This window comes from Podarcis bocagei (genome assembly GCF_964188305.1).
Source record: "Podarcis bocagei genome assembly, chromosome: 3".
NCBI lineage: Eukaryota > Metazoa > Chordata > Lepidosauria > Squamata > Lacertidae > Podarcis > Podarcis bocagei.
In genome coordinates this window covers 77,945,353-77,960,291 of record NC_138127.1, presented here as the reverse complement: position 1 = coordinate 77,960,291, position 14,939 = coordinate 77,945,353, and the positions used below count along the sequence as shown (strand labels likewise).

At 42.7% G+C, this 14,939-nt stretch overlaps 1 protein-coding gene across 1 annotated transcript in view; it reads right to left on the bottom strand.

The window, feature by feature from the left end:
• Positions 1–14,939, bottom strand: part of ITPKB (inositol-trisphosphate 3-kinase B) — an 88,739-nt gene that overhangs the window by 11,537 nt on the left and 62,263 nt on the right. Inside the window, exons 3-5 of the mRNA XM_081186384.1 lie at positions 5,457–5,556; positions 4,350–4,563; positions 414–618 (exon numbers count right to left, since the gene is read on the bottom strand). Coding sequence (XP_081042510.1) covers positions 414–618; positions 4,350–4,563; positions 5,457–5,556 — 519 coding nt within the window. The remainder of the gene's footprint in view (positions 1–413; positions 619–4,349; positions 4,564–5,456; positions 5,557–14,939) is intronic.

Genomic DNA, 14,939 nt, shown 5'->3' with positions numbered 1-14,939 from the left:
TATGTTGTTTATACAGAGGGAGGACAAAGGGTTATGCCTCAATAAAGGGATTACAGGATTTTCATTTTTAAAATTTTTAATTTATACACCACTTTATATATTTAAAGTATATCTCTATTCAGTGTACAAAAACCTGACTCACAGTTCTTTCTTCTCCCATGCACTCTCTACAATGCACATTCAAAGACTGCCATTTCAGCTTGACAGTGAAAGATCTCGTTTGACCTTGGTGGAACTAGAACTTCATTACAATGCACTCTGCAAAACTGCTTAAACATCTAGTTTAGCTACGGATTCAGTTGCAGTATATTGGGAATTCTATTGACAAAGGCAGAACTCCCAACAAGCACCTTTCTCAGGAAATATTCCACCTATTATCTCTGTTATGCACCGGATAGATTTGAAACCCTCACCTTGATTCCTTCAATCCTGAATCCGAGAGTCGCTGTAGAACTTATTGTTTCCCTCCACTGCATGTATCGGGGCTTGGTTACGGCACGCTGGGCGTTCTCCTCCTCAGTCGGAGCCTCCGGATCTACTTCAATCATCTTTTGATACATGTCCTTCCGTAGGCTTGGCTTCTTCCTGGCCTTTGTTAGTTCTTCCTCCAAGTAGGTTCTGCAGAGAGGACACTAAGTGTGACTCTCACCATCTTTGGAAACTTATCTATCACAGCCAACTATGGGGGGCAAGTTTTTGGCCTCCCTCATATTTTGATCCTCTAGGATTTCCAGAAACCAGAAAGTGAGGTCAGAAATCTTCCACGTACTGCTAGTTAATCTCCTACCAAGACTCCGTGGTAGAAACTTGCAACTAACTAGGGCAAAACATCCTCAAAAGAGCAATATCTGCAATGGAAATACATGTGCCGGTTTGAGCTCAGAACTTAAGAGCAGTCTCTGCCCTGGATCAGGCCAAAGGCTGATCTAGTGCACTGCTCAAACACTTTATATTCTGGAAACCAAACACTTGTATTTAACATTTATGGAAGGTGCCCATGAATAAAGATCACAGCCCTCTCTTTCAGACAACATATGGTAAGGCAACCATGAAAGGATAAAATAATTGCATGAGAAGGCCATAAATTATACAGGTGGGTAGTTCTCATGAGCAGTTTGAAATTCAGCATCCTTTCAAGATATAAGGGACACCTGGAATTGTGAACCACTCAGAGGGCATTAATTTGGCAGTATTATTATTGATCACCATCATCCATTAGGATGATGAAAGTAATGAGTGAGCCACTCTGTGCATCCATTGCCTTCATCAAATGCAAGGATCCTACTGATTTTTAATTCCATTTGTGATGGGGGACAAGGATTCAGAAAAGACACTTTTCCTAAGCATGTCTTCCCCATCTGCCCACTAGAGGTCTCTGCTTTCTATTAGTAACAGCTGCTTGAAATGGGGCACTCTTGGGTCAGCAAAATTTATGCCAGTCACCCTGCAGCGCTTCCTCAAGTTACTTTTTTGCTGCCCCAAACAAGCCTAAATGTTAAGTTCCTGGCTCCAATAACGTCTGCTGACTTAGTAGAGATAAGGCTGACTACAGATTTGTAGTCAGTAAATTTGGGAGCCAAACGCATATCCAGACTTTAATGCAAATCTCCCAGCCATGAAAGTTACTAAGCACTTCGCAGCAGGTTTTGTGTCTCGGAAGAAGGGGAAGGCCGAACCGTTGCCTGTAGGCCTTCCGAACAAGAGGAGTGTCAGATATAAAACCATATTCCAAATGTTTCATACAAGCCAGAGAGGCGAGTGTGGTGGGCAGGGCTGGATTAAGACCCTAAGCACTCAAGTTTTTTGGTGCCTCCATGTATATATCTAATTTAAAATATAAACAACAATAAGCCATAAAATAAAATGGCATTTTTTGAAATGAAACAAAACCTGCAATAAGATAGAAAATAATGTGGTGGGTTTTTTGTATACTTCACATTATCCTTCACTTTGTATTCACCTTATATTTGAAAAAAACTTTCCTGCTTTTTCTAATTGCAAAGTCTTTGATCAGTTCCTCAAAACTAATCTTACGTAACACATCTGCTTCTTAGTAGAGATAAACCTGCCTTGTTGCATAGTTGTTCTGTTGCGTTTTTTAATATCTGAGAAAACTGAGAAAATGACCATTAATGTTAAAAACCCGGCAACCGATATTTGAAATAAAATTCCAAAGCTGACTCAGTTCTTCTCAGCATTCCATATGCCACACAACAGGGCTTATCCAGTATATATAACGAGAGGCTATATTCCTCCGAATACTAGCCAGAGTTATCACCAACAGGTGTAATCTCCAGTTCCAGATCACCCCCTCTTCCCTCCACAATATACCAAGTCACTGAAATTTGGCATAAACTGAAGTAGACCTTAGTCCGTGAAATCTTATGTCATGGATTGGATAGGGAGCCTCTCAATCTAATCCTGGGGACTCTCCTAGGCCCTCCCCATCCCCAGGTCACACCCCTCATTGACTCCATGCTCTCAGCTGCTAGACTCTGTCCTTGACCAGTAATACTGCCTCATATTTGTCTGAATGGAGAATTGTGTGCATGTGAAGGCAGCCCTGTATAGGGAAGTTTTTAATGTTTGATGTTTTACTATGTTATTATATTTGTTAGAAGCTGTCCAAAGTGGCTGGGGCAACCCAGACAGATGGGTGGCGTATTATTATTATTATTATTATTATTATTATTATTATTATTATTATTATTATTGCCTCTGGCATCACCCATTTCCTGCCATAATAATCTTGTCCGACTCTTGTATATTGTATAATATCTTTGTATATTAAAAAGGTATCCTTTGTACCATTAAATGAAGCATTTTGGCTCCAGTTTGAATTAGTTGGCCAAGGGTTCTCAGAAACTATTCAAGTTTCTGCACAGTTGCCACCAGTTTTGAAGTACTCTTGTATAGCAGACCTACAAGTTGCTTCTAGGTCAAACAAACTGCAAGGCAAAAATCTTCCGCTATCTCCTTGAACAAGGATGTACTTTTTTGGGGGGAAAGTACTCGTTAACCCAGCTTAGAATGTTTTTCCATTTGTTCATGCAGTTAATTTGAACTTTGCTTTCCCTCAGCGCAAACAGATTCCAAGCCAAACAGAGCAAACAACATTTTTCCTCACAACAAGTAAACTCACGATGACACCGGACAGTGGATTTCTTTATCCTGGAAAGGGGGCTGGGAAGAGGGTGGCTCAGTATCTAAATTGCCACTTCAGCTAAAGTTTCTCCAGCTATGCGGCTCACTGAAGACATTTTCTTCACAGGTAAACATCAAGACTTTCATTTTAATCTCCCACACTTAAATTAATTTTTTACTACTACTACTAATAATAATAATCAGGAGACCCCTTTTGCATTTTGTCATGGTAATGTTCAGGAGGAATTTGAGACTGTATGGCAGAATTATACATTTTAACTTATGAAAATAACCTGACATGATATAGCCCAGCTTATCAGGAATTCCCACAGCCAACCTGGTTTAAATAACCTTGGGTGAGGACTGCGCAGTATTCACCCTCTGCTCCCAATTTACAGCTTACCCAATAACACTATTCAACTGAAAAGTACGGTCTTCTAAGGTCATCTTTATTACTATACTCACTTCTGAGCCAAAAGGCCTATAAGACAGAGCAAGCTCTGCCATTAGGGAAAGTTATTTCATTTATTACCTTTGTATTTTTACTGACAACTAGCGGGAGAGGTACTTGTGGGATTTTCTGCCTCAAATGCCAAAACAATATCGCGGTATCGTGCATTTTGACTTGGTGCGGAGACAGGGTGCCCTAAGCTGACCTGCCCTCAGGCGGCAAAATGCATTGGAACAGTCCTGCCTATATTTAAGCAGAGGCTTGACAACCATATGTCAGGAGTGCTCTGATGGTGTTTCCTGCTTGGCAGGGGGTTGGACTCGATGGCCCTTGTGGTCTCTTCCAACTCTATGATTCTATGATTCTATGATATCGGTGCTAAGCTTGGCTTAGTGGTCAGATCTGCACCATTTTTTAGGAAACATATGAAGAAAGGGGGTTTGGTTTCAAAGTGATACACCAATTTAAAACCAGCCTTTCTTGCTACCTGAAATCCATCCACCCAGATGGCTGGGAAAAGGCTTCACCCTTAGAGCCTAGCTAGGTATTATGGAGATGTGTGGCTGCCGCCATCTTCCAAGTAAATGCAGTAACAGAAATGTGTGGCATGATGACCTCATGCTCAGCATTTTCCTGCCTCCCGTGGGGGAGCAGAAAGGCATTAGGCACTGCAAGATGAAATCATGCTTCTGCTGTTACTGGATGAAGCTGGGGAAGAGGCAGGTTGTGCCCTTAGCTACCAAGGAAAACTGACCTGACTCCCATCTTGCAATCCATGACACAGGGAGAGTCAAAGTCAGCCAGGAGATCTTCCATCTGATTGTAACGCTCCCCATCCTTCACTATGTCCCCATGGTAGGCAGGAACATACGGCTTAAGGACATCATTCATCAAGCGGTCCAAGCAGCGCTGTTCAGACTCGCAGTGCTTCTTCAGTATCCTCCCATTGGCTGCAGCTTTGAAGCTACCTGAGAGACAGAACAAAAAGCAAAGGATAACATTGAGTTTTCCACTGGGTACAGGAAAGGTTTCACACAGGAAAGGTTTCACTTGTTCCCTGCTTCTAACAAAATGGTTAAGTGCAGTGGCATCAAATAGTATTTCCAGGCACAACGCAGTCATGTTTACTTCAAAAAAGATCCTAGTTAGCAACTCCAGATCATTCAGGGGCACATGCACGTGCACATGTTCAAAAGGGTGTGGTGCTAGAAGATGCTCAGATATGCAAGGGAGTGCTAATACATAATGGAAAACTTTCAGGTTATCTTTAGTGTACCCTTAAACATCAGGCTGAAACGCTAGGCAACTGGAAAGCCTGGGAAACAGCAGGGAAGTCTGGTTCTTAGGTTAAAACTCTAGGTGAATTTCTCCATTCTAAAGCCAACTCAACAGTGGAATAAGCCTCCTTGAGGGTTTTCAAGGCAAGGTTGACAACCATCTGCCAGGGATATATAGTCAGGCTGTTCTAAATAAGAGAAGAGTGTTGGCCTGGACTGGATCCCAACAGATTTCAAACACTGTTCGTTTCGGAGCAAAGACTTGCTCTGGCGAGGACATCAGAGCATTTTGGTGGCAGAAGTTATGTGTCCTTTTTCTGTGGCTCAGACATTAGCATTCATCCTTGGGCCATCTATTACAGGTGCCACAGATTTCCCGAGGGTTTGTACACACCCTAGCATTTGGCTCAAGCCACCCCCGTAGAGACGACCTAGCGCAAGCACTTATGTTTCAATTTCCAGAAACAATTTGCGTTAAGGTAGCTAATTATCTTAAATCCACTAAGAGACTTCCGAAACACTTTCTCTTTATTAGGCGGGAGTTTCCCTTTGAGATTACACAGCACAACCTAAATCTTCTGTACCTGCGTGCCCTGCTAGCTGGATCCAAGGGTATTTCTTCTTGAAGGACATGACGAAAGGAGACCAGTGCACCATGTTCTTGATCTTCCGCCATGACTTGCTCTAGAAAGGGTGAAAAAGAATTAAGTATAGTTGACACAAACTGTAATCCCAGTAATATCTGACCTAGACAGTGGTTAAATGTGAAAGGGGAAACACTGGTGAAGAACAAGCTGAGGCAGGAAACTAAGTCTATGTTACAATAAGCAGCTAAATAATCCAAGGATTGACCAATCATCTGTTGTGTGCCCCACCTTTGAAGCTACAGTGGTGCCTCGCAAGACGAAAAGAATCCGTTCTGTGATTCTCTTCGTCTAGCGGTTTTTTCGTCTTGCGAAGCAAGCCCATTGACGGATTAGCGGATTAGCGCTATTAGCGGCTTTTAGCAGCTTATCTGCTGATCGGATCAGCTGATAAGCGGCTTAGAAAAAGGGGGGGGAAGGGGAAAAACCAGCAGGAACTCGCAAGACATTGTCGTCTTGCGAAGCAAGCCCATAGGAAATTCGTTTTGCAAAGCACCTCCAAAACGGAAAACCCTTTCGTCTAGCGAGTTTTCCGTCTTGCGAGGCATTCGTCTTGCGGGGCACCACTGTATATACAGACGGTCAGTCGTTCACAAATTCGTTATATACGTACACACTCATTCAACTTCCTGTTCCTGTGTGAATTTACAGAGATGAGAGAGAGAGAGAGAGAACGAACAGCTTGCTTCAAAAAGAAAAGGACACCATCCTATTAATACAAGAAGGGGGGAGGGACACTGAAGAATGTTCACCTCTTCCTCTTCAGGCAAGAACTGAATTACTGTGCACACGCCCTTGAGAAATTCTCTGCCCTTTTGTATTTGACATTTGTTTTTGCCATGTCCCTGAATCCAGGAACCTATTTTTGTTCTCCTGAGAAAGACATCTGATTTCGCCATTAGTTCTGAGTACACGAATGTCACTTTGACCAGAGGAAGTACTACCCACAATGATAACAATTTCACCTTTGATTAAGTGTGTCTCTCATGTGTGCACATGAGCCCAATTTGGGGTACGGTGGGGTGGGGAGAGGCAGAATAGGGCTATGCGCTGCATGAAGAAGTACTTTCTTTTATCTCTCTCAAATCTTTCAATATCACCTTCATTGGATGTCCACAAGTTTGAGTGTTAATGGACAGGGAGAAAAAGCATTTCCTTGGTAACAGAAAACAGGAATAAAATAAAATAAAGTTTTAAATTATACTCCTGTGATTGGGGATGACGACTATCAGTTACACAATGAAAGAGACATATAGTTCAAACTTGGAAGGATAAAAAATACCCACCATTCATTTCTCAAGAGGCTGAACACCTTACTGCCCTTGCTACATTTGAACATATATCTTGTAATCATCAATCAATCTCTTCTGGATATCTATTTGGACATATGGACTCTGCATGTTTGAATTAGGATTGATGGATTATTCTTACTGTTAGTGTGAGCTGACGTCGTTTCTTTCTTTTTTCTTTCTGTTATATTTGCAACAAAACATATATTTAAAAAGAAACTAGACAGTCTTAATATTAACAAAAGTTGCAATTAATTTTAGGTGGTGTGTAACGGTTCCTTGCAACCATAAAAGGTGCATACCCAAGATATTTTTAACTGATTAGCTTTTTCTGTCCTAATTTTAGCAAGATGAAGAGTAAAAGGGCAGATTTCTCCTCCCCCCCCACCCCCACCTCTTTTAAACAGAGATGTTGAGTTAAAGGTTACAAGTATGCAATCATGGGATGGTAATAACTGGAAGATTGCAATCCTATACTGTACAGACTTATCTGGGTGTAAAGCTCGCTTCAGGGGAGTCTCCTCTTATGGGCAAAGTGGAACGGAGCCCTGCCATGATTCTGTCCCCCACAAACCATCCAGAGCCACAGTTCAGTCTTTCTCCTGTCACTCACAACCATATTTATACATTTTCAGGCCTATGACAGCCCAGCCTAAGCCAATCAAAACCATGCATTCTTCCTATGGATGTTGCTCTTTCAGCATCTGCATAGCATTTGCTCCCTAGCTTGTTGCAGTGTGAGTGAGAAAGAGAGGGGAAAAGGGGAAGAAACTCAATTTTATCTCCTTTTTTTGGCCACATTGCAGAGAACAGAGAAGAACTCTCCACAGGTTTCCCTGGTTTTAATTTAATCTCTGGAGCAACATGCATAGTTCAATCCTATTAATACTTACTTGGAAGTCAGTCCCACAGTTATTCAATTTTTTTTTTTTTAAAACCAACCAACTACGTAGGGTCAGGTACCAAGTTAGCAAAGTTTACAGAAGGAAAGTTTTCCATCCCCTCTCCTCCTGCCACAACCACCTGTGCCCCTGGAAAAGCGTCTCCCTGGAGTCACAAGACTCCATACAACAATTTGGTGTGCTCTTGGCAAGGAAGAGGAGAATCACCCCAAATTTGCCCAATTCTGGGCAACTCTATCCTTCTCCATCAGCCCACATTATTCAGGAGGGGCTGTTTGGAGCAAAGGAGGCAGAAGAGGGCAGGCTATTTTTTTTTCCTTTTGTGAGCTTTCTTAAGTGATCTTATTTCAGAACCCAAGCTGTTTAGACTCAAGGAGCAAATAATCTTGAATCAAAGGGCATTATCTATGCATGTGTCACAACCTTCCACAGGCCCTTGCAGTCTCCCAGTCCTTGTGTACATGGGACCACCTGAAATGTGCACGTAAACATTTAGGAGTAGCAATGGCAGGACCAGGGGAGATCAGCCTAGCAATGAGGTTCTTTTACAGAACCAAACTGGCAATTTGTCAGCAACCTCTCCTTTCCCTCTACCAAGTCCAGGTTTAGTCAAAAGTTGCATCCTTGCCAAATTGCTGTCAAATGTTTCTGAAGGCATCTGCCTAGACCAACATGTGTGTTTCCAAGAGGACTGCCAGGAGCACTGTACTTTGGCTCTTTTGTTCTATGCTGGCAGAGAGCACAGTTGGATTCCCCTTTTGCTTTTTTTTGTTTTGTTATTTAAGCAGCCCTTTGCTTTGACTGATGTAAAAAAAAAAAAAAATTCTCAAAGGAGAGTCTCCAAGGGAATTTGGGCTTCACATCAATAAGACTCAACTTGCCCAGCAGAGGAATCCTCCTACGAAAACACAAACATGTCACTCAGTCCCAGGATAAAAGTGACTGCCAGAGCAGTAACTGTTCTGGAGCCAAGGTTTTGTTTCCTCAGTGGTTAGCAATCATATAGCAAGAGAAAACCTTGAAGCACTTCAAAGCCAGACTGAAATGAAGCAAAGCTACGTCAAGGATAGTACACAAACCATCACGGTATGTTTCCTAAACAATATTGTAAGCAGACTCCTAGCAAAACCAGCCCTTCCCATTCAAAGTTAGTAATGCCCCAATGATGAGTTAAGAGTCCTAGTGGTACCTATGTTGGGAAACTCTACAAACCATGTGTTAAAAGATGGGGGTGGGGGATGAATGGGATCTTTGTGTGCAGGACACTGAAAAACTCTTTCCCACGGCAGAACTACATGTGGAAGAGTAACATTTAAGGATTTCTTATCTGTGCGTTGCCCAATTGTGTGTGACATATGCACACCAGAGCTCATTCCCTGGGAACAGTGGCATTGTGCGCACACAATTGGGCAATGCACAGATAAGGAGTCCTTAAATGTTAACATTTCAGCATATGCTGCTGCCACACCGAAGGATTTTTAAGGCAGTGGCCTGCACACAAGAAAGGTCGACTTTTATGTAATGGTTGCGATGAGCCAAAAGGGTACACCCATATTATCAAACAGGGACAGATTCAATGAGTGGCTATCAAGTTTCCTTAAAAGAAAAGACCAGAACTTAATGGATTTTGATCTTAGGGGCTTTCCATCGGGGATATTATGAAAAACGATAGGACGAAACTTTTGCTTCTTCAAGGCTCAGGCTTACATGAAAGTTGACACAGTTCTCTAGCAAGAAGAGGGTGTTTTGCTTCACCAACCAACGATTTGTTCTGGGTTTTCTTAAGTCTGAGTTCTTAAGGGCTGCCTCCAGGGGAAGAATTCAGTGCCATGCTTTTCTAATTGTTGCATCAGTGTAAGGCATTTTGGCTTGTCAGACAGAACAATCCCCCTTCTCCTCTACCTGTGCACTCTTCTGGGGGTTCTGGGGGTTATCCTGACACCCCGAACCAATTTTGGGGGCATGGGGGGGAAAGAAGGAGATAAAGCATTTTGTACAGGCTTGCACTGATGTGACTCATTAGTTGAATCCTGCCCTGGGCATTTCTTTGCAGGTGCATTCTGCAACATGTCACTGATGCAATAATAGTGCATTAGTAGTGTATTTATACTGGACTATCCACACACCATTCTGCTTTATTACTTGTTCCGCAACACTTCACCAATGTTACTGCGTTATTGCTGTCTGGAGGGGTGCTCAGGTATCTTAATTCAACAAAAGCAGGGCAGATGACTCCTCCCTCCATGGAACATCTGTGGCATAAAAAAGCATGTAGGATTTCAACAGGACGGCATGGGGCACACACTCTGACTGGAAATGGCCGCATGTCCACCACAGGTGCAAAACACTGTTGAATACGGGGCCATGTACAGCTACCCCGATACCATCATGAGTGCAAATGATCATGAATGCACATTAAAAAAGACGCCTGGAGAGAGCCTCTAGGTCACTCTTTCATGCAGCCCTCCATCACGAAGCTGTTGGGCTATTGTGGCTTCATGCAGAATTCATCTATCGCATCGCTATAAAAGGGAACTGTGCATTTCAACCAAATCAATGCAGCAAGATTGTGAACTAAAACACACGTTTGCTATCCCTGTGTGTTCCTCATTCATAAACAAGGAAGCTTATGAACTTTCTCCCTTCTGAATTTTTGATTGGATTTGGGGATCCCAAATTAGCTAGTTTTGTTCCTGGAACAGCTCCAAGGAGTTTATGACTTGCTTCTCTTGTAATGCTATAATCTCCTTATGTTGCGGCTGAGCTTCTCATGTCATCTTCAGCTATGCTGGAAAGCCACAAGGAAGCAATTCTCTATTACAGAGAGTTTAAGTTCATACATAAGGGAGCAGTGTGCAATTCTCTATTATAGAGAGGTTAAGTTCATACATAAGGGAGCAGTGTGCTTGGGAATTCACCATGGACATTTACAGTCAATCATGGCTATGGAAGTTTTAGGGTGCCATTAGTTCTCAGAGAAAAAAAGCCCTACATTAGCCCATTGTCCTCAACAGCTTCATTTGTTAGATTAAAACAAGGACTCGTCACTTGCTCAACTGGTGTCTTTTGAGAGGGCAAAATGTAGCCAAATTTTGAATGGTTTTTTTTGTTTTTGTTTCATTTCACAATTTATACAAGAATAACCTTTCATTCAAAAGCCCTATGAAAGAAATATTGTGCCTGCCTGATAGAGGTAACACCTCGTTTCTCCTTGTCTTTCCAGAAGAATTTATAGAGAGCCACTTTGTAAGCTATCAAAAAGTTCTATCTGTCGGCCATGATATATGAACCAACCTCTAAGGTTAGAAGCAGCAATTTGCTGTGCAAACACTTTGCCCTATTGTGTAAAGCGAAGAGATCTAAGAGCATCCAAGAGAGTCCTAAAGGAGGAGACAGAATGTTTGCCTAGAAATGAGTTGACCTATTTTTGTGAGACGACATGGTGCCAGCAGTCATGGCGACTGGGGGGGGGGGTTGAGGAGCAAGACCATTCCATGCTTATTAATGAAGGTGGGGGCTTTTTAGGAATGAGTTGAGGTTTCTGCAATGATAGCATCCTCTCCCCCCCCCCAAAAAAAATTAAAAAAGCAAAACATCTTCCCTTACCCGCCAAGCAATAAGTTTTGTTTATTGGCTAAGGACATGGAACAGCAGACTACTCTGCCCATTAACAAGCCTTGGCAAGTAGAAACATCTGGCTGAACAGCTCATTGCTGGAAGCACAGCTTCAAGCCTGGCTCCAGTCTTAGGAATGCTCTCATTCTGGCACATACAGAATAGCCCTTACAGAGGCTTCAACCAAGTGGTACATGACCCCAAGGGTGTCAGCTCCAGTTGACAATTGCTCTTACAGCAAAGTTTTGCTTTTCCATTGTCCCAATATTGGGCCCCAGACTAACCATCGTTCCTCCATAATCAGGAAAGAAAGCCCTGCTCTAGCTTTCCAAAATGAAACTTAGAAGATTTTGGTAAATGATAACACAACCAGCAAGACCAGTCCTATTTTTCATCTGAGTGAGCACTTCAAGCGGCTGATTGCGGGACATGAGACAGATTTGCTGCCCTGCCCCAAGCAGCAAAATGTCTTGGGGGCAGCCCTAACAATCAGTCCATGTGTGCCAGTATGCACACAAAGTTACCCAACATCTGGGAGTCCCCATACCAAAGAGAGGAAGAACCACCACCATATGCACTTCAAGCATCAGGATGAATTTGACCGTGCTGTGGAGCAACCCACAATCTTTCCTTCAACACAGCAGGAAGGCCTCACAGCTGTCTGAACTGCCAGGACTGAACAAGATGCCAAGGCTTCAAAAGTTCACCTCCTGGCACACATTTCCTTGTAAAAAAAAGAAAAAACAAGGCCCAAGAGGGAAGGGAGGCGGAATTTTAGCACCTCACTTGCATCTCACATATGCCTTTGAGGGACAGGAAAAGCAAGCATAACTATGCCCTATGTTGCCATTCCTCCGCCACCCTCCAAAGCTACTTCCAGCTGGTGAAAACATGCAGCAGCAAGCCATAAAGCCTGGACTGAAGTTAAATCCACACAGATAAGGATGCTTTACAAGCTCATAAGAGGTGATGTGTCCAATTTAACTTGCTGGTTCTTTTACCTGGCCTTGCTGCTGCAAGAGATGATTGAAGAACATAAGAAGAGCCTGCTGGACCACTGGACCATTTAATTCAGCATCCTGTTCTCATAGGATCCTTGTGGGAAACCCGCAGGCAGGATCTGAACACAAGAACATTCTCCCCACCTGCGGTCTCCGGCAACTGGTATATGGAACCATTACTGCCTCCAGCTGCAACCTCTGACAATCTTCTCCTCCATGAATTTGTCCAATTCTCTTTTAAAGCCACCTAAGAGCTCCTTGATCTGCAGGCATTAGTAGGTGATAACGACTGTCTCCATGTGCAAAAATCTCTACCTGCTGATTCTGCTATGCCAATTAAGTACTGACAGAGCATGTGCGGAGGCAGTTGTATGCACGCTTTGTATAATTTTTTAAAATAAAAATCCAACCCAGGAAATGCTCAAAAACACATAGGCAATTATAAATTTGCGTGTGCAGTTTTCTGGTTAGGAGCCTGGCCGGAAGAGAAAAGAAAGTAATTGTAAATTCTCAGCAGACACTTTTTGGATTGCTGCAACAATTTTTAATGTGGTTTGCTTGTGGAGTTTTCTGGGATGATCAAAAGAAAGTTATATACGTGTGTGTGTGGGGGGGATATTTATAACCATGCTCCCCCATTCAGGAAGGCACCAGAAATAGTTAAAAGGACCGACAGAAAATACACGAAAGCACCGAGGAAGTAGTGGGTGTGTAAAGGGGAGTAGCAGAAAGTGACAAATGATGCACCCAAAAATTTCATAGAATTGGAAGAGACCACGAGGATCATCTGGTACAACCCTCTGCAGTGCAGGAAACTTTCACCCAACACGGGGCTCAAACCCACAACCCTGAGATTGAGAGCCTCATGCTCTACCAACTGAGCTTCAGGTTCACACAAGATTTATGTTTACATGGAATGCAGGGAAAGAGTGCAAGTGTACCACTACACTTTCTGCCAAGTATTTAAACACAGACAGCATGCTTATCAGTGTGTGTGTGTAAACAGGGAGCTCTTATACATCTTATTTAATATATGGGATCCACTCAGCTCTTCCTACCAGGCTTCCATAAAATAAAAGCTGATCTACAAGTACAGTGGTACCTCGGGTTACATACGCTTCAGGTTACATACGCTTCAGGTTACAGACTCCGCTAACCCAGAAATAGTACCTCGGGTTAAGAACTTTGCTTCAAGATGAGAACAGAAATCGTGCTCTGGCGGCGCGGCAGCAGCAGGAGGCCCCATTAGCTAAAGTGGTGGTTCAGGTTAAGAATGGACCTCCGGAACGAATTAAGTACTTAACCCGAGGTACCACTGTACAGAAGAAGTGTGTGGGGTTGTACCACTTCTCTCATGTATGCGCCACCCCCCTTACCCAGTGAAAAGGGGCTAATGTCATGATCTAACAAGGATCTTGAATTTGTCCAGTGCCTTTCAGGTGTTGTTGGGACTCCCAAACCCCATCAGCCCCAGCCAGCCTGCCCATAGTTAGGATAATGGGATTTGTAATCTAGCAACACCTAATTCTAGCCTATTTGAAAAGTCAAAGGTTTGCACATTCTACCACCTCCAAAGTACTGAGTCACATTCTTGGGTTAATTTGAGATGATTCGTGGCAATTGGGACATTGTTGTTGTTTAGTCGTGTCTGACTTTTCGTCACCCCATTGACCAGAGCACGCCAGGCACTCCTGTCTTCCACTGCCTCCCGCAGTTTGGTCAAACTCATGTTAGTAGCTTCAACACTGTCCAACCATCTAGTCCTCTGTTGTCCCCTTCTCCTTGTGCCCTCAATCTTTCCCAACATCAGGGTCTTTTCCAGAGTCTTCTCTTCTCACGAGGTGACCAAATTATTGTAGCCTCAGCTTCACGATCTGTCCTTCCAGTGAGCACTCAGGGCTGATTTCCTTAAGAATGGATAGGTTTGGTCTTCTTGCAGTCCATGGGACTCTCCAACACCATAATTCAAAAGTATTACCTTTCTAATTATGTGGGTCTTTATTTCAAATGGTTAAGTTTTCAGATTTGAACTAGGTACTACATTAGTAACAAGAGAGATTCTACATTTTAATGCGAGCAATAACTTTTGTGCAGCTAATAGCCTATCCAGTCTTAAAACTGAGGCATTCCACTTTACTGACTTTATATCTTGAACTAAGCTACAGACTTGTGAAACTGATACTATCTCCGCTGTAAAAGTCAATTAGTATTTTAAGAGTTTATATTTTAAATAATTCAAGGAGTATCAGTGTTTGCTCTTTCACATTCCCCCAAAAAGAACAGTTCCAAAACACTTCTCAGTACGTACCCATACAGATTATAACAACCGGTTTAGAAATATGTCTGTATTAATTTTTTTACAAATAAAAGAGACTCTTAAAACCAAGTACTGCTGAGCAACCTTGACCTTTTAATTCCTTTCAAGGCCTTTTAATTCTCTGTGGTTTATATTTGACATTAGCTACGTTAGTGTTTGGACAGCACTTTAATGATTTAAAGTGCTATTTGAAGTTTTATTGTTTTGCAAACTTCAGGAATGGAAACTGCAAATGCTGGTAAGTGTGCTAAAGAGCTCGTCATGGCCACTGGAGCTTCTGTTAAGTCAAACAGATTGTC